The sequence below is a fragment of the Coffea arabica genome, chromosome 6e (genome assembly GCF_036785885.1).
Source record: "Coffea arabica cultivar ET-39 chromosome 6e, Coffea Arabica ET-39 HiFi, whole genome shotgun sequence".
NCBI classification, from domain to species: Eukaryota; Viridiplantae; Streptophyta; class Magnoliopsida; order Gentianales; family Rubiaceae; genus Coffea; species Coffea arabica.
In genome coordinates, this window is record NC_092321.1 from 3366626 (window position 1) to 3384979 (window position 18354).

Consider the following 18354-nt stretch of genomic DNA (forward strand, 5'->3'; position numbering starts at 1 on the left):
CAGTCGTAAACACGTGATACACGCGCATTAAAAGCAAGTCATAATAGCACGACACCCTGAATACGACGTTAACACGGGAGTATATCTCTGACTAGACTAGACGATAAAGGCTTTCCGTTTGGTTGGGGACTGGAAAATTTCGAGCAAAAGTTAGGCATGGTAGGTAGTTCTTGAGATGATAAATTGATAATGGTTGTCCATTTTGCAATATTGCTTGTACATTATGCATTTGGCTACCTTTTCTAAGCACTACATCCACATATTTATGATTTATTCCCTTTGTCTCATTTTGATAGTTTTAATTTTTTTTTTTCACACAGTTTAAGAAAAAAATAGTTAATTTTATTGAAATAATAAATTTAGGTTGCTATTTTCCTAAAATATCCTTACATTAAATAGAGTACAACATTATATTAATTATTCATGAAAACTTGAATTGATGGTTTATGAGAACTTAGATTGACGATTAAGAAATAATCATTCTTCATTTTACATTATTTCACATTTTGGCTTGAAAGAATAACAAAGTTGACTTTTCATATATCAATATGTTTTGGAAAATCTAAATGTATTAAAATGGGGTAGGTTAACAATCTATATTAAATAAGGTGGTTTATACTAATAACAACCTATATTGAATAAGGGTATTTTAGAGAAATTAAAAAATAACTATATTCTTCAATTAGAAAGTGAACTACAATTTGAGACAGACGAAAAAGGAAAACAAGACTATCAAAGTGGGACGGAGGGAATAATTAGTTATGGCAACAGTAATTTGGATTCTACGGGATAACCAATTCTAGGTTTACGCACTCTTCAGTCTCTCAAAATTACTGCCCCAGTCATTTCTTTTTATGTTTGAAGATAATAAAGTCTTCTCTAAAATTTTTAGCGAGAGTATTGTCTTCTCCTCAAATTTTTTGGAGAGAAATTTTTTGTCTTCTAGAGTTTGTTTTAGGATTTTTCGTGCAAGTTTTCTATTAGTTTTTTTATTTCCTTTGTCATATCTGTTTGCAAATCTAGAATTTTTGAGTCTATTTTTGTCAGATCTCGAAGTAGTTAAACAATAGATGTGGCGAGAGAGGATATGCAAAGATGTTCGTTTGGTATTGATATATCTCATTTCAAATAGATTGGAGATTTACAACATTATTATAATGTTTATAACTTTCTCGGATTTAGTAGTGTATCTGTACATCCTTCGTCCTTCAGATCTTGGGTTTTTGTGACACGTTTAATGACAGAGAAAGAAAATCCACATATTCATTAGTTTGGATGAAAATCCATATATTCATGGCTCCCGTTAAGTCAATAAATAAATGTCAAATCACTTACCACATATCCAACCAAGAGATCCATTGCAGTGATAAATACAGGATCTCCTACTAATCATGCTACCAAAAAAGCTACAATATCTTGATTAAAATTTTATGAGCCATGACGATTACAGATGCAAGTGGAATCTCCAGTTTATAAAAACAGATTATTTTGGAGCTTTGCAAATTTTGATTGCTACCTGCTAATGCCAACTTTCTCGTCGAATGGAATAAAATTTTAGAGTATCGGTGATTAAATCATGTGCTATTTTTCTCCTGTTCCTGTCCCACACACAATAGCCTTTTGTCCATTTCTGGGTCAATGAAGAAATCCATCTGAAACTCCTCCGCTTGGGCACTTCTCCTCCACTGGGTCACTTCTTTGATTGCTACAGATCCATATTCACACTGGTCTTTTAACTGAGCTCCGCGCGCACACACCCATGAAAGACCCCCTCAGGAATCCAAAAATCAGGAGAAAAGGTAAGAGAAAAACCATGGGAGAGGGAGTGGCAGAAGAAGAGATCAGGGATGTTTCTGGGTGCTGGAGAGGCCCGAATAGTTTTATACCCCATTTGTTCAGTAGCCGATGGTACATGGTGTTCGCAACCATCCTAATCATGGCCATGTCTGGAGCTACTTACATGTTTGGCATCTATTCGGAGGACATCAAATCTTCGCTAGGCTATGACCAGACAACCTTAAACTTGATCGGCTTCTTCAAGGACTTGGGTGCCAATTTGGGAATCATTTCGGGGCTGGTCAACGAGGTCGCACCTCCCTGGTTAGTTCTCTCCTTGGGTGCAGTCATGAACTTTTCTGGTTACCTGATGATATGGCTGTCGGTAACCGGGCGCATTGCTAGGCCGGCCGTGTGGCACATGTGTTTCTATATATTCATCGGTGCCAATTCTCAAACTTTTTCCAACACCGTTGCATTGGTTTCGTGTGTCAAAAATTTTCCAGAAAGTCGAGGTGTTGTCATCGGTCTGTTGAAGGGATTTGTTGGGCTTAGCGGTGCAATAATCACACAACTCTACCGTGCTTTTTACGGGCATGATTCCAAGTCTCTCATCTTACTCATCGGCTGGCTTCCCGCTGCCGTTTCGCTCATTTTCCTTAGAACTGTTCGCATCATGAGGGTCGTTCGACAAGCAACTGAGCTTAACATGTTCTACCGTTTCCTCTACGTTTCGCTCATTCTAGCCGGTTTTCTAATGATCACAATCATTGCCCAAAACTGGCTGGCTTTTACTAGGTTAGAGTACGGGGCAAGTGCTTCTGTGGTGATTGTTTTGCTTTCTATGCACTTGCTCGTTGTCATAACAGAGGAGTTCAAACTTTGGAAGAGAAAGAGGGGAGAAACCTCATATGATCCACCACCGGCGAGTGAGTTTGCACCCCAGGCAGCGAAAGCAGAGACGCCTCTCGCCGATCCACCGAATCAAGAAGAGACGCCCGTTTCTTGCTTCGGCAAGGTGTTCAGGCCACCGGAAAGGGGAGAAGATCACACAATCCTGCAAGCGGTGTGCACCATCGATATGCTAATTCTGTTCGCGGCTACAACGTTTGGGGTGGGCGGGACGTTAACGGCAATTGATAATTTGGGTCAAATTGGCAAATCCTTGGGCTATCCCAAGAAGAGCATTGCCACATTCGTATCACTAGTAAGCATATGGTCCTATTTAGGACGCGTGGCCTCCGGCTTTGCTTCCGAAATCCTACTGGCCAAGTATAAGTTTCCACGTCCCCTGATGCTAACGCTGGTGCTTCTCGTCTCCTGCGCCGGCCATCTCCTCATTGCTTTCGGCGTCCCATATTCTCTTTACGTCTCATCCTTGATTGCTGGCTTTTGCTTCGGAGCTCAGTGGCCACTAATTTTCGCTATCATATCAGAATTATTTGGCCTAAAGTACTACTCCACGCTGATTAATTTAGGTGCTGGAGCCAGTCCGTTTGGTAATTACATACTCAATGTTCAAATAGCAGGCCATTTTTACGACAGGGAGGCGTTGAAGCAAATGGCAGCCAAAGAAGTCACCAGGAGAGCCGGGGAAGACTTGACGTGCGACGGGGTAGAATGCTACAAGCTATCTTTTCTCATAATTACTGCGACCACGTTGTTTGGATGTGTTGTTTCTTTAGTCTTGTATTTAAGGACCAGAAATTTCTACAAAGGCGATATATACAAGAAATTCAAAGAGCAAGGTCAAGTGAAAGATCCTGAGATAAACTCGGTTACAATCGCACCACTTTTGCCAGCCGCCAGGTGATTAATTTTGTAGCGGCGTATTTAGACTCGTCTCCCCACCCCTCCTCTGTAATACTATCTATCTGATATATAACCCTTGATAAGCTGATCCGTGGGGGTAGAAACAAGAAATCTCGCATTTAAATGCTGTCTGAAGCCCGCCAAGCATTATAGTAACAGATGCTGACGGAACGGATGAGCACGAGAGCAGACGCTTGAATAATGCTCTGAGGGATTAGTTCACCTGTCTACAAAATGTAAAATGCTGCATTTATCCTGCCATGCATTGCGTAATAGCAGATATATTAACAGATAAAATAGCTGTTGTAAAATGAATTTTATCAAAAGATACTCTCGAATTTTATTTTGGTTGAGTAGTGTAGTAAATATCATTTTTTCACTTTTGATCGTTTTGGGGTATACATACAATTTGCAGAACACAAAGGGAGTGAGTTAAAGAATATACGGCGTCCCTCGGCTCTGGGATGCTGATCAAGCTTAAGATGTTCATGGGCACAGCCCCCAATTTTCAGCCGCAATTTGAAGAGGATCAGAATGAGAGCTTTCAAACTGAAAGTTTTCTGGCGATCTTAGCTGTAATTTGAACAGCATCCATTTTTTGAGCTTTCAAACTTAGAAAGAACGATAAATAGATTTCTCGATGAGGACTACCTTATATTTCTGGAGCCTCTGCACTTGCAATGTTATAGCGCAACCTTTGAAAGAAAGACATACTAGCTGATGTCTACCAGACATGAGGTGAGACACCACCCCCAAAAAAAAAAAAAGAAAAAAAGAAGAGACTAATTCTTCAGTCATTTTGGAAAATTTTTTCCCCTCGGAAATTAACTATAAAATCTGCAGCTTGGACATGTAATTTCTATCATTAGCGTTTCCTTTTTTTTTTTTTTTTTTGGGATAGAGGGTAGAAACTATCGTATTATATACTACATCTGCCGTAAATTTTGCAGTCAACCTCATTCTCAACTCCTATTTTTAGAATAACAGGAAACCTTGCTACGCACAAAGTCGATACCGAACATCCTCCTCCTCTCCTTCTGAAAAAAACAACCTACGCCTCTAATCCACGTTGCCAGTGTCTTCTGTCTGGTGCTCTCGACCACAAGTACTCCTGCCAGCCAGTGCCACTACCCAACCCAGTGGTGACCTTATCCGAATTGATGACAGAATTCAACAGGAAAAAGACGGGCAACTTCAATCTTTTTTCATGCGTCTAAGTCAGTAAACTCTAGGTAAAGCATCACCAGAAATGGGAAGCTGGAAGCAATCACAAAATGTGCAAATGTCCTCGTCAAGTAGAAAGTCCAATACCCACCCTCCACTTTTCTAAAGTAGGGTCAGTAAATAATCCAGTCAAGGCGAAACTCCTCCCAAGTTGCAATTCTGTGCTTGGACGGTTGTACCTGATTCGTCAGTAGCTTTTGTAAGGACAGTTCACATGATATTTAGAGCACACAACACAAGATCAAACGCCCCCACAATCATTCCTCAATAATTTATCCATATCAAACTGGTCTTTTGCCTCTAGGGCCACAGCCCGTTTCAAGAACCAAGGAAAAAGAGAAAAGAAATGGTGGCAGATGCATTGAGTGGTGGTGGTTGCTGGAGGGCAGTTGGTGGCTTTGGCCACCAATTGCTCACCGGTCGGTGGTTCATGGTCTTTGCCTCCAACTTAATCATGGCCGTGGCCGGCGCAACGTATATGTTTGGCCTCTATTCCGGGGATATCAAGTCATCACTAGGCTATGACCAAACATCGGTGAATTATCTTAGCTTCTTCAAGGACTTGGGTGGCAATGTCGGAATCATATCGGGGCTTATCAACGAAATAACACCTCCTTGGGTGGTTCTCATCATTGGTGCCGCCATGAACTTCGCTGGTTACTTCATGATATGGCTTGCAGTAACAGGACATGTCGCCAAACCCCCCTTGTGGCAGATGTGCTTGTATATTTGTGTCGGTGCGAGTTCTCAGACATTTGCCAATACTGGTGCGCTGGTTACTTGCGTTAAGAACTTCCCGGAGAGTCGAGGTGTAGTTCTAGGCCTCCTGAAGGGCTTTGTAGGCCTCAGTGGTGCGATAATCACGCAGCTTTACCATGCCTTGTACGGACACAACTCCAAGTCTCTTATTTTGCTCATTGGATGGCTTCCAGCAGCTGTCTCCTTCATTTTTCTCCGGACAATTCGCATCATGAAGGTCGTTCGACACGAAAATGAACTGAAGATATTCTACAACCTTCTCTACTTATCACTTGGCCTCGCTGGTTTTCTTATGATCCTAATCATCCTACAGAACAGGCTCGTCTTTACTGCAGGTGAGTATGCAGGAAGTGCTTCAGTTGTGCTTCTTTTACTCTTTGCACCCCTACTGATTGTTATCAAAGAAGAACTCAATCTTTGGAAGAGCAAGAGGCAAATCTTGCATGATTCTTCTCAATTGAATGTGGCAACTGAAAATCCACCTCCAGTACTCGAACTATCCCTTCAGGTGGGACAACAAGAAGAGACACCACCAGCACCAGGTGATCCCTGTGCTCCACAGAACCCGGAGAAACAAGTTTCATGCTGGAGCAGCGCATTCAAGCCACCAGACAGAGGTGAGGACTATACTATATTGCAGGCACTTTTTAGCGTGGACATGATCATCCTATTCACAGCCACAACATTCGGGATCGGTGGGACCTTGACGGCAATTGATAATCTGGGTCAAATTGGCAAGGCATTAGGCTATCCTACAAAGAGCATTTCGACCTTTATTTCACTGGTGAGCATTTGGAATTATCTCGGACGTGTGACCTCCGGTTTTGCTTCTGAAATTCTGCTGGCCAAGTACAAATTTCCTCGACCTCTAATGCTAACCATGGTGCTTCTTCTCTCTTGTGTCGGCCATCTTCTCATCGCTTTTGGGGTCCCAAATTCCCTGTACGTAGCCTCAGTGATTATGGGTTTCTCCTTTGGAGCACAATGGCCACTAATTTTTGCCATCATATCAGAGCTATTTGGTCTAAAGTATTACTCGACGTTATACAATCTTGGTGCTGGAGCTAGTCCTGTTGGTGCTTATATACTTAATGTTAGAGTAGCAGGTCATCTCTATGACAAGGAAGCATTGAAACAAATGGCAGCAAAGGGACTCATCAGGAAAGCAGGGGAAGATCTAACTTGCAATGGCGTTATGTGTTACAAACTTGCCTTTCTAATAATTACTGCAGCAACCATGTGCGGGTGTGCTATTTCGTTTATTTTAGTCTTCAGAACTAGAAACTTTTACAAGGGAGATATCTACAAGAAGTTCAGGGAGCAAAGTAGCAAACCAAAGTAGTAGACCCCGGTACGCTGGGATGACCAAGGTAAGAACAGTACCACCGCCACCGCCTCCGCCTCCTCCTCCTTCAGCTGGATAGGTCAAATACCATGCTTGATCTGGATAGTTACAGAGAATTAGGAACTGAATGTAAAGTTCGTATTCGCCTACGTCCAGGAATTGAAGAATAAATTGTTACAGTATTTGGACACCTAAATCCTAATGGCATATCCTCAATGTTAGACTCCAAGATTCAACACATCCTTAGTCGCAGGTACCTTTGTCGCAGGTTATATTAGCCAGTGCTCTTCTTTTTACTTATTCCTTTTTTTTATCCATTACTTTTGCTCGAGGAAAATTGCAGTAGCTAGCTTGTTCAAGAAAAAATCACCGTATGTTGTCGAGCAAGAATTCAAACTAACAGCCATGTCAGAGAGGGTTGGGTTGGATGACAGTGAGAGTGGTTGTAAGCATGAGGTCTTAGATTCAAGTAACAGCCATATCATTCTAGGACCATTGGCTTGAAAGTTGGCTTCTTTACCAACTACCAGAAATTTGCAGTGATCGCTTACTTCTTTATGAGATGTTAATCATACAAAATACAACTAAACCAGGATATGTATTGTTTGCATTAGAAGCTTACCTACATTTCGCATAAGGCTGCTTGACTTCAGAGTTATACGGCTGGTATGTAATGTTTGCATTAGAAGCTTACCTATACGAGACACTACAAAAATCTAAGGGATAATTTCAGAAACCTCTCGAGGTTTCTAACAATTTCACTGCCTTCCTTGAAGTTCTAAAAATTCCACTTACATTCTACAATGCTAAGACTTATCATGCTTTTAATATAATAATAATAATCATGGATAGATAGACAGATAGATGGATGGATAATAGATTTTAAAACTTAGACATAAGATGAATAGCAACTTCATATAGATATCGGAGGACTAAACTCAAAGTAGACCTAACTAGAAAACCCTGTAGTCCGAAACTCTGAATCAAACATAAATTTTTGTGCAGACATATATTTCCAACAAAAGGACTCTGACTGTCCGTCCATTTTTAATCTACAGAAAAGCCCCATTCAAGGCAAATGCAACAATTATTTCTGTCTCGTACAAGAGTGGTTTATCTTCCAACAATAATATAGAAGTGGGAAAATCATTTTGATTGAACAGGCAAGCGATATAGTGATTCTCAGCAGGACCCACTTAGCCTTCTCTTTTGACTTCTTGAAATGGAGGTGTAACTGATTGGCCTGTAATAGTTACACGTACACTCGTCACCTGAACATCAATCGCAACCATAGCATGCGTGCAGTTCTGTGCATTCCTCAGGAGTCTGGGCCAAAGTGTCTGCAGAAGTCTTAACCACTTGTTAAATGCACACAAGAAGTTTTGTAGTTCAACAATCACATCGAGTAGAAAACTACATGATCATGGAGAAAGAAGGAGCAAATGGCCACGAAGACGTGTTTTTTCTCTAATTTAGAGGGAGGAGATTCGATGTGAGGAGAAACTCTATCGAAAATGATCACGGAACACCGTCACATATTATGACAAATTTTTGTGGACCTCCCGCGCCAAGGCTTGGCAGACCACTGGGCCTTTGGCTGGCAACTAGAGTTCGGGCAACTATATTCCCACATAACAGAAATCCCGCGGCTCCCCCACATGCCTAACAACAGCTACTAACTTATAGTGAATATACCCGAATCTTTGCCTTTGTTTTTTACCTGGATAATTTGTCAGTTTCAATGGAGCCAAACCAACTAATTATAATTTTCTCAATTAAGATGTCTTCCATCACCCTTTTACTCTCCCTGATCCAAAGGATCATCGGTGGCCAATCAAGTTGCCCAAATTTTTTACCTCCTTGATGAAACAGTCAGGATCAAGTTAGTCCGAGTCAAGCTATTGTTTCTGTGGTAAAGAAGTCTAAGGTGGAGAGAAAATATTGGAAGGAGTCCTTCTGGGCCAGAATCCACTTGCCTAGTGCAGTTGTTTCGAAAAAATAGTGGATGCTTAAATCCCAAAAGTTTTGGTGCAGCCATATTTACAGTTCAAAGGCAAAATATATTTCTAATCACAGAAGGGTGTGAAGGTTCAGAAGCTGCATGTAAGAGCTCGTGGAAGATGCAACAATAAAAGGGAAGCCTATACAAAAAGGAAACCTTAAACCATGTAACTTTTTACTTTTGCAGCTCATCATTTCTTCAAGGAGGTCTTTAGATTTATCTAAATTGAGGTGAAATTTGTACTTGTATGAAACAAAAAACCAAAAAACAACAAATAGATATATCCATAAATAAATAGAGGGCTAATCTGTGCAAACGATTGCTGAACTTTAACAAGAGTCTCTTTTGGTCAATTGAACATTTTTCCATATTAAATTGATAATCCAACTATTGCAGGTGTCACATTCTACTGATTTAGTCAATTTCATCCATTAGCTTCTTTAACTTAGGACCCTATATCTAGATTCCTCATCCACTCTAGGGTATTTTAGTCAGTTTGATTCACCCAAATATGAGTTTTTACCAAATCAGGAAAAAAAGAGAACAAAAATTTTCTCATGGACAACATCAAGAAGCTAGCAGCGGAAATTTTAATAACACTCCTACCATTAAATACAGTTGATGTACTCATCCTTTTTGTTGTGCGGTGCGTAACATCACAGCTAACAGACTTAATTCCCAATTTGCTCACTCACAAGCTCAAGCAAAGAGTGATAATTTGGTGGAGGTAGCCCAGATAAATCTGTTACGAAGAACAGTCCAAGATTATGATGTTCTCCGAGGTGCACTATTGCCATTCAAACAATCACTTGCTTTGCGTAGTGGTGTGCTGGATCTATTATATTATTTTCCTTTAGGGCAAAATACTCTTTGCCCCTATGGTTTAGCAATTTTTCATATATATATCCCTATAGTTTCAAAAACTATATATAATCCCCTCATAGTTTGGATTAAAATGTCAAAGTGACGGAAATGATAATTTGTAATGGAACATACGAAAATGTTGAAATTACTCTTGTTTAGAAATTAAAATTGCTGAAATGACCAATATATATAAACATAATATGTATGGCACTCTAATTTCGCATGATTTTATATTTTATCATATAAACCTTTTTTGGTTTAGTGTTTTATCATAACCCACTTATAGTTTTCAAAATATATACATAACCCCTTATAGTTAATAAATAATTTTTAATTTTACATAGGGGTACTTTTGATATTTTATTTGACTCTGTTATGAAATACAAATTCCGTCATTGTAATACTTTAATCCAAATCATTAAGAGGTTATGTATGACTTTTGAAACTATAAGGGAATTATCTGAAAAGCGCTAAATCACAGGGGATAAAGGGTATTTTGCCCTTTCCTTTAACCAGAGATTTACAGTCAACTATAATGACCAAAAACTGGTTCTTGGATCATTTTGGAACCGGGGAGGGGGGGGGGGCTATCTATCGGGAAGTAAGACGTACACGAGTTTTAAAACTGTTCAAGACAAATTTATGGGATTCAACTTTGAAAAAAATTGAGTTCCTTAAATTTATGCATGTTAACGGGTTGAATTTTATTCAGATGTAATCCGAATTTAATATACTTGAGTAGGGTTTGTTTGTAATTTTCTAAATTTAGACCCTACCCAAATCAGACCCTGTAAGAGACCCAGGCCCAAAACTTAGTATGAAATCAATATTCCTTCATTGAAACTGGCAAATCGGGATTGTATTCATGTCCAAGAACAACAAGCCAAAACTTAGCATGAAATCAAAATATTCTTTCACCTCCTAAAACCGTTACAAAAAACTGGCCATGTCAATGTTTCATTTTAGGTAATAATCAATATTTTTAAACTCGGATTAGAGAATGAACTGAAAAACCTTCCGATTCATGGTTCGATCAGTTCAATCGATTCGATCCCCGTTTAAAGGTTTAACAATTTTTTATTCATTTCAGTATTAAGAATTTTGAATAAAACTAAAATATTTATTTTAGAAAATAAATACTTAATAAAAACCGATTAAACCTTCCAATTTTTATCGATTTTTATCAATTCAACTGGTTCTTGATCAATTTTGATCGATTCAATTAATTATTTGATTTTTAATTAAATTGGACCGGAGACATGACCGATTTGTGGTTCAATTGGTGGCCAGTCCGATCGGACTTTCAAAACATTGGTAATAAAGAGGTGACATCGGCCTACTTCTTGGTCACCCCGCATTCTGCCTATGCCGATACCAACCCAATTGGTCACTCGAGGCCAGTCGAGCTCCCAAATGGGGTACCCAAGTCATGGATCTCGTGAAGAAAGATGTCGTTAACATGATTGATGTAACTTGTGCCATCTAACACTATAGCGAGCTACCTCTGTTGTCAAATTCTGGCCCGTTGGTTCCACTATCCAATCGATTACTAATCCTCGAAGACAGATTGGGCAGCAAAACCCATTTTCTGACTGAAAATTTTGGCCAATAGTACCCTGATTCATTCATTGTAGGAACCTTGGAGTTTAAATGGTAAAATAAGAAAGGAAAATGGGAGACACAAGTTAGGCTTGGTACTCCCTCCGTCCCATTTTGATAGTGCTGTTTTCTTTTTTCGTCTGTTCTAAATTGTAGTCCACTTTCTAATTGAAGAATGTAGTTGTATTTTAATTTTTCTAAAATACTCTCATTCAATGTAAGTTGTTGTTACTATAAACTTACTCCATTTAATGAGAGTTGATTCTTTTTTTTACCATCAATCCAAGTTCCCATAAAGTTGTACTCTAATTAACGTGAGGGTATTTTAGGAAAATAGCTACCTAAATTGATTGTTTCAATAAAGTTAACTACTCCCTCTCTTTTTTTATAACTGACGTTTAAGAAATTTGCTCTAGTATACTTTTATTTGTCGTTTTATTATCCCCATACAGTATTAATTATTTTTTCACAATTTTACCCTTTTATCTCTCTTTTCCAATACAGGGTTCTTAATTACTACTCCTAGTAATTATTGCTTCTCTCTTTGTAACAACCCTAATAATTATTGCTTTTGGCCTAGTAAAACAGTACCATTTAGTACTCTAGTAAGAGAAAACATGGGTGAATTGGATAATTAATGAGGGTACAAAAGGAAAGTAGTGTACAGATTTAAATAATGAAAAATTTTTCTTAATTGGTGTGCAAAACCTTAAACGTCAGTTATAAAAAAAAGGAGGGAATACTTTTTATTAAATTGTGTGAAAAAAAAAATCAAAACTATCAAAGTGGGACGGAGGGAGTACTAATTAAAGAGCACATCAATACTTTAGACGACGGGATGCAAATTCAAATTATACGCTGACAAGGCAAAGCATAAACTCATCATTACCAAGAATCGAGAGAAATGAATGAATGAATGAAGGCACTTGGACTCGCAAGGAACCGGTCTCCTTTAACTGTCTTAAACTGCTGTAGGAGTATTAATTAGTGGGAGACTCCCTCCGGTGGAATTGCACTTTAAGCCAAAGTCACACTGACCAATTAAGCTCTTTGACTTTGAGTGAGGGAGCTGATGAGTCGGTCAAGTCATGCCTGCCGAAAGCCGACGGCGCTCTCTGGTCTTCGAAATTTGCTTGGTCAGGCGCCTTGTTACGTTTCCTTTCTTCTCTTTTTTGGTACCCAAAAAAAAAAAAGGAAAAAAGACTTCCTTCTCTTTTAATTTTATATTCGGTTGGCCTTTTCTTATTTTCACCCTTGCTAACTTAACTAAGCTTCATACATCGTTGTCAAAGAAAGAAAGGGAAACCCAGAAAAACTTTTTAACATATCAAGGAATGGAAAATAAGAAAAAAAAAAGACGTGCTTGGATAGCTATTTTTTATATAAAAAAATTACTTTATACATTTCTTAATTAAAAAATTACTTTATATATTTCTTAATTATTTTTTTTATCTCGTATTCATCACATTTTTATAGTATATATATATATTTACAAAAAATCAAACTATCAATTAAGTACAAATCATTGCAGAGCAAAATCGCTGAAACATACTCCAACCTTTCCAAACCTCTAGCCCACAATACCCATAAATATATATATATATATATATATACACACATATTCACTCCCGTTCGCCTACTTATAATGGATTCGATTATTTATTTAATTTCACGCACATAAAAAATGTAGCCATTCTCCCTATTCATGCATTTTACGTGCCTATAATAAAGTAAAAACATGTTATCTGATCATCTTCCGATGCCAAGTTTCTTTTTTTTTTGTTATTTTATTTGAAATCTTCTATCATGTATTTTCAAGTAGGGTGCAAACGAATCGAGTTCGATAAAATTAAGTGAAAATTCGATTCGATTATATCAAAACTCGATTTGAGTAGATTCGTTTGTAGTCCTATCCTAAAGGCAGGCACGAGAGAAGTAGTGGATAGGGTATCACTTTTTATTGGCATAACGCAGTATTCGAAGTGAATAAACGTAGTAGGTTTATTTAAAGGCAGGAAGGAAAGAAGAATGGTGATACTACACTGGTACCACACTCTTAAAGAACTTGAGACAACTGAGGGACACAATCCTGCAACTGTGAGATTAAGACCTTTTAGTGGCTAATGGAGTACTTACTTTGGTTCAGACTCAGACCTCATACTTATCTGCGATGCCATTGGGGGAGAGGGACAATCCCATGTGTCCTCTCTGCATTCCCATATTTTGACCTTGGCCCACGTGTACGCCCACATTTATCTAAGGTTTATACTCCCGATTATCAAAAAAAGGGCAAAAAAAAAAAAACAGATAATGGATAAAATCCGATTCGATTTACTACTCTCCCAATCCTGCACAATTTCTCTGTTGAAAATGATCAAAACAAAAATTGATAAGTAAAACTCGTTTTCGGTAAGAAATTCCAGAAAATGTCAAAAAAAAAAAGAATCTCCAATGATTCGTCCTCGCCATGCCCACTTTAATTTATCTCCAATTTCCTCTCTCTCTCTCTCTCTCTCTCTCTCTTTTCGTTACCTTATTCTTTCTCTGTCTAAAATATTTACATAGATATATATGTAAATCTATATCTCTATTTCCCTCTCTCTAATCCGTTTCTCAATTTAATCGCCGGGAAAATTTCCATCCTCTTCCTCCGATCACCTCTCCGGCGATCCATGAGCTCAGCTCCAATCCATCCCCTACCTTACAGCAATCGTTTCCCTCTGTTTCCAGAAGTAGATCCATTCACATTCAAATTCGACACCCTTGCTACAGAGAAACTGAAACTTGGAAATTTTCTAGGGTTTTGATCTTTAATGCTCTTAATTATTGTTTGATTTTTTCTTAATTTGGTTATTTATGTATTTAACGGATATATAGCATCTGGGGTTAGGGTTTTTGGATTTGATTGGGAGGGAGGAATGTTTAACAAAATTATAAGAAGAGGGCACCGTAAGGTGTCCAAATCAGATGGCGCGGATTACGGTTACGCACCCCCTGGTGGTGGAAGGAGTTCCGGCTCCGTTTCCACTTCCAATGTGGTGGTTAACCACGCCTCTCGTGGTGGAGCTCTTTCCAATTCCGGACAGCTTACGACAACAATGCCTGCTGCAGCGCCTTTGCCCCCTTCCGGGACCATCGAGAGCCTGCCTTTGTTCCGGGATGTGCCAGTCACTGAGCGTCAGAATTTGTTCTTGAAGAAACTGCAGATTTGTTGCTTCCAATTTGACTTTTCTGATACGTTGAAGATGGTTAGGGAGAAGGAAATCAAGAGGCAAACTCTGGCGGAGCTGGTGGATTACGTACAATCAGGGTCGGGGAAAATTACGGAGAGTAACCAGGAGGAAATGGTGAGGATGATTTCATTGAATATATTCCGGTGCTTACCTCCTGCTTCGCATGAAAATACAGGGTCTGAGAATGTAGACCCTGAAGAGGAGGAGCCGTATCTCGATCCCGCGTGGCCGCATTTGCAGCTAGTATACGAATTGCTGTTGCGATACGTGGTTTCATCTGATACGGATACTAAGGTAGCCAAGAGGTACATTGATCATTCATTTGTGTTGAAGCTACTGGATTTGTTTGATTCTGAGGATCCAAGAGAGAGGGAGTATTTGAAAACCATTCTTCATAGGATATATGGGAAGTTCATGGTGCACAGGCCATTTATTAGGAAGGCTATAAATAATATCTTCTACCGGTTTATATACGAGACAGAGAGGCACAGTGGGATTGGGGAACTGCTGGAGATTCTCGGAAGCATAATTAATGGGTTTGCATTACCTATGAAGGAGGAGCATAAGTTGTTTCTTGTACGGGCACTTATACCACTCCACAAGCCAAAGCCGATTGCTTTATATCATCAGCAGTTATCATACTGCATCGTTCAGTTTGTTGAAAAGGATTATAAGCTGGCGGATACAGTCATAAGGGGTTTGTTGAAATACTGGCCAGTCACTAATTGCCAGAAGGAAGTTCTCTTTCTAGGGGAACTCGAAGAAGTGCTAGAGGCAACACAAGCTGCTGAATTTCAACGTTGCATGGTCCCTCTTTTCAGACAGGTAGCTCGTTGCCTCAGCAGTTCTCATTTTCAGGTTTGTGGCAAACTTTTGGATTTTAGTCTGTTATTATTTCAGCACAGAGCTACAGTTTCGGATAAACTGATCGCTTCAGATTCCTTGCAATTGTTGCTTAAAATGTATTTATGCATTGTAACATTCTGATGCTTTATAACCTTGTATAAATTTCATTAATCCCACTTCTTCCAAATGCTTTTACTGTCGTATAGCTGTTTTTAGAAACTTTAACTGTCAGATGGATGCTGATTTAGAAACTATAACGCTGTTTTTGTTTTCACTAACTCATTGAGCCGTTTATATTTGAGCCACTAGGCATTTTATTGTTCCTCATTGTTTGTGTGCGTGCCTTTTTTTTATTTTTTCCCAAAATTCAGTTGGTGGTAATACTTTTGTCTTTCACGTGATTAGTTCCCTTTCACGTGGTTAATCTGTCTCAGTTTCTTTTGCATTGTACACTTGACATATCCAGGTGATATATCTTTAGTGGAGGGTTTGAGAGATGGTGCCCAAATGCTTAACCTCTAGAATCCCTTTTTTGTATAAGCATATATTTGCAACCCTGTCTTTTCCCCTCTACAACGTTGATGACCTTTTGTACCTGCTTAGCAGTGCAACTGGGTCTGTTCCTAGAACTATGTTAAAAGCATTTAGATATCTTACGTGAAATTCGACTTTTTCTTTCTTTTCATACTGAATATGACTTGTATGATAAACTTCCGTGCAATGTGTTTGTAAGTTATTGTTTGCAAAGTAGGCAGTTTGGGAATGTTGTGCTTAGGGATAAAACATGGTTCCCCTTCTGCTATCAATTTTGCTGACGATGTGAGAAGTATCAAGAGTTATTTAAGTGGTTCATCTTTATGCCCTGATTGAGCCTTGTTCTTGTGGCTGCTTCATGTTGGATGCGCTTGTGATTAAATTTGTGACTTTGCCTCCTCGCTGTCATCTATACGATTAACCTAATGGTTGCACCTTTGTCATTGTTATGGATTTTTTGCCCATATGTCTTGTGAATTGATCCTTTCTGGAGTTCTGTTGCATCTGTTGGTGATTATAGCTCAACTGTTTCACACAGCTGGTATCAGCTTAAATAGATTTTGATGGGGATCCAGCTAAACTTTTTGATATATTTGATGTTAAGGATTCTGTAGGAATTCTTTTGTTGGAACAATTATTTAGTAGCATTAGTTGATGCTTGTCACTAGGGAGCAGGTTCGATAGCCACAATTACAATGCCAGTGTTGCATGTACTTGGTATTGTAGGTTAATAAAGAAAGTGCTTTGTTTAAAGTGCTGGTTATCACCTTGGACAGCATTTGTGGTACGAGCGTATTAAGTTAATAAAGATGCACTTCTTTTGACTCTGTCTTCATTATCAGTATTCTGCTGCAGTGGAATACGAAAATTGACTACAATCATAGCATAAATTTTTGCTTTCCTTTTCTTTTCTAATATGTAAATGATATGTAAAAGGATTGTGTGATCTAACAAGATATCAGCATATTTCTTGTTTATATTATTTGGCAGAGGCTGTTACGGATTAGATTTAGTTTGTAAGATATACTGAAATTTGAATTTCTTTTTCTTTTTCTTTTTTTGGGGACCATTTGATGCTATTTTACAGCCTGTGCTGTATAATTATGAAATGAATAATATTTGCACGCTATAGTGTAAACTAGTGCAGGATGCAAGTAAAAATCCTCATCCATCTTTGCAATTTTACTATTTTGGCATCTTAGATTTTTGTTGGCTAGTATCATAGTATACATGCAAGAGATTTTATGTCTACTAGATCCTTTCTAAGGCTATACATAATTTTAGGTTGCCGAACGAGCTCTCTTCTTGTGGAATAATGAGCACATTGTGAGCTTAATAGCCCAGAATCGGAATGTGATATTACCAATTATATTTGAAGCTTTGGAAAAGAACATACAGTCTCACTGGAATCAGGCAGTGCATGGATTGACTGTAAACGTCAGAAAAATGTTTTTGGAGATGGATGTCGAGTTATTTGAGGAGTGCCAAAGGCAGTATGCAGAGAAAGAAGCCAGAGCCAAAGAGTTAGAAGAGCAGCGACAATTGACATGGCAAAGATTGGCTGCTGCTGCAGCACAAGGGGGCTGAATGGATGTTGTCATGGAATACCTGATCTCTCCAGGTGGTATAGATTGCTTACCAGATTAATGGATGCATGATCCATGGACATGCTCTTCTCTTATTGATGGTATTCTTTCTTTTTACTCTTTAAATTTTCATTTTGCCTGAGCATTGAAGATAATGGGTGATGTAGCAGGCATGTAATTTAGATGTATTAAAATTTCTGATCATGTTCCCCAAATTAAGAGTGGTTTGTGCAATATCTCTTGTATTTGTTATACGTTTTCCACCAGATGAGGGAAATTTTAATTCTCTTGTATTTGTACTTTCAATAGCGGTCTTGTTTTCTGTCGATGTAGTTGTTTGAACCATACCTCTTCCCCTCTCCCTCTATCTAGAGAAGCATTCACTAGGAGAAGTTACAGTGATTTAGTGGAATACTTTCATTGCTTATAGTGAGAATACTCTCTGCCTGTTTTGTAATGCATTCCTTATACTTGATTCCTAAAATGAAGAAGTAGGATTAAAAGGTCGTGCTGTTGTGGAAGAGCTGAAACTAAGAAAATATTTAAGGATGGCCAGTCCATGATGGTACATGATTTAGATTGCGTTTTGGTTACTTTGATGTTGAAAAATTTGGACGTTACTGGTCCAATTAGCTTCAATTTTGTTTATAGCTTCTCGAGCACAAGTGCTTTTCCGTGAATCTACGAGACAAAATGCCTAATTGGCGCTAGATACTGGGGACAGGGTTAGAGGTGGTTAAATGATAGAGCTGCTACGTTCCAGGCATCTTCTTG

General features: G+C 38.7%; 3 protein-coding genes across 4 annotated transcripts; all 3 read left to right on the forward strand.

Moving 5' to 3' along the window:
- The first annotated feature begins 1398 nt into the window (after nucleotides 1–1398).
- Nucleotides 1399–3931, forward strand: LOC113695337 (protein NUCLEAR FUSION DEFECTIVE 4). Its single transcript, XM_027214386.2, has one exon. The coding sequence runs from the start codon at nucleotides 1760–1762 to the stop codon at nucleotides 3587–3589; it is 1830 nt and encodes a 609-aa protein (XP_027070187.2). The 5' UTR covers nucleotides 1399–1759; the 3' UTR covers nucleotides 3590–3931.
- A 601-nt stretch (nucleotides 3932–4532) lies between these two features.
- Nucleotides 4533–7112, forward strand: LOC140009319 (protein NUCLEAR FUSION DEFECTIVE 4-like). Its single transcript, XM_072054492.1, has one exon. The coding sequence runs from the start codon at nucleotides 5159–5161 to the stop codon at nucleotides 6911–6913; it is 1755 nt and encodes a 584-aa protein (XP_071910593.1). The 5' UTR covers nucleotides 4533–5158; the 3' UTR covers nucleotides 6914–7112.
- A 6591-nt stretch (nucleotides 7113–13703) lies between these two features.
- Nucleotides 13704–17886, forward strand: LOC113695969 (serine/threonine protein phosphatase 2A 57 kDa regulatory subunit B' beta isoform). 2 transcript variants are annotated; one of them, XM_072054495.1, is made up of 2 exons: nucleotides 13704–15439; nucleotides 17279–17886. In XM_072054495.1, exons 1-2 carry the CDS (start codon nucleotides 14300–14302, stop codon nucleotides 17579–17581), a joined length of 1443 nt encoding a protein of 480 aa, XP_071910596.1. In that variant the 5' UTR covers nucleotides 13704–14299; the 3' UTR covers nucleotides 17582–17886. The 2 variants fall into 2 exon arrangements, with proteins under 2 accessions (XP_071910596.1, XP_027071021.2); XM_027215220.2 differs by having other exon boundaries at nucleotides 13706–15472.
- The last annotated feature ends 468 nt before the right edge of the window (nucleotides 17887–18354 follow it).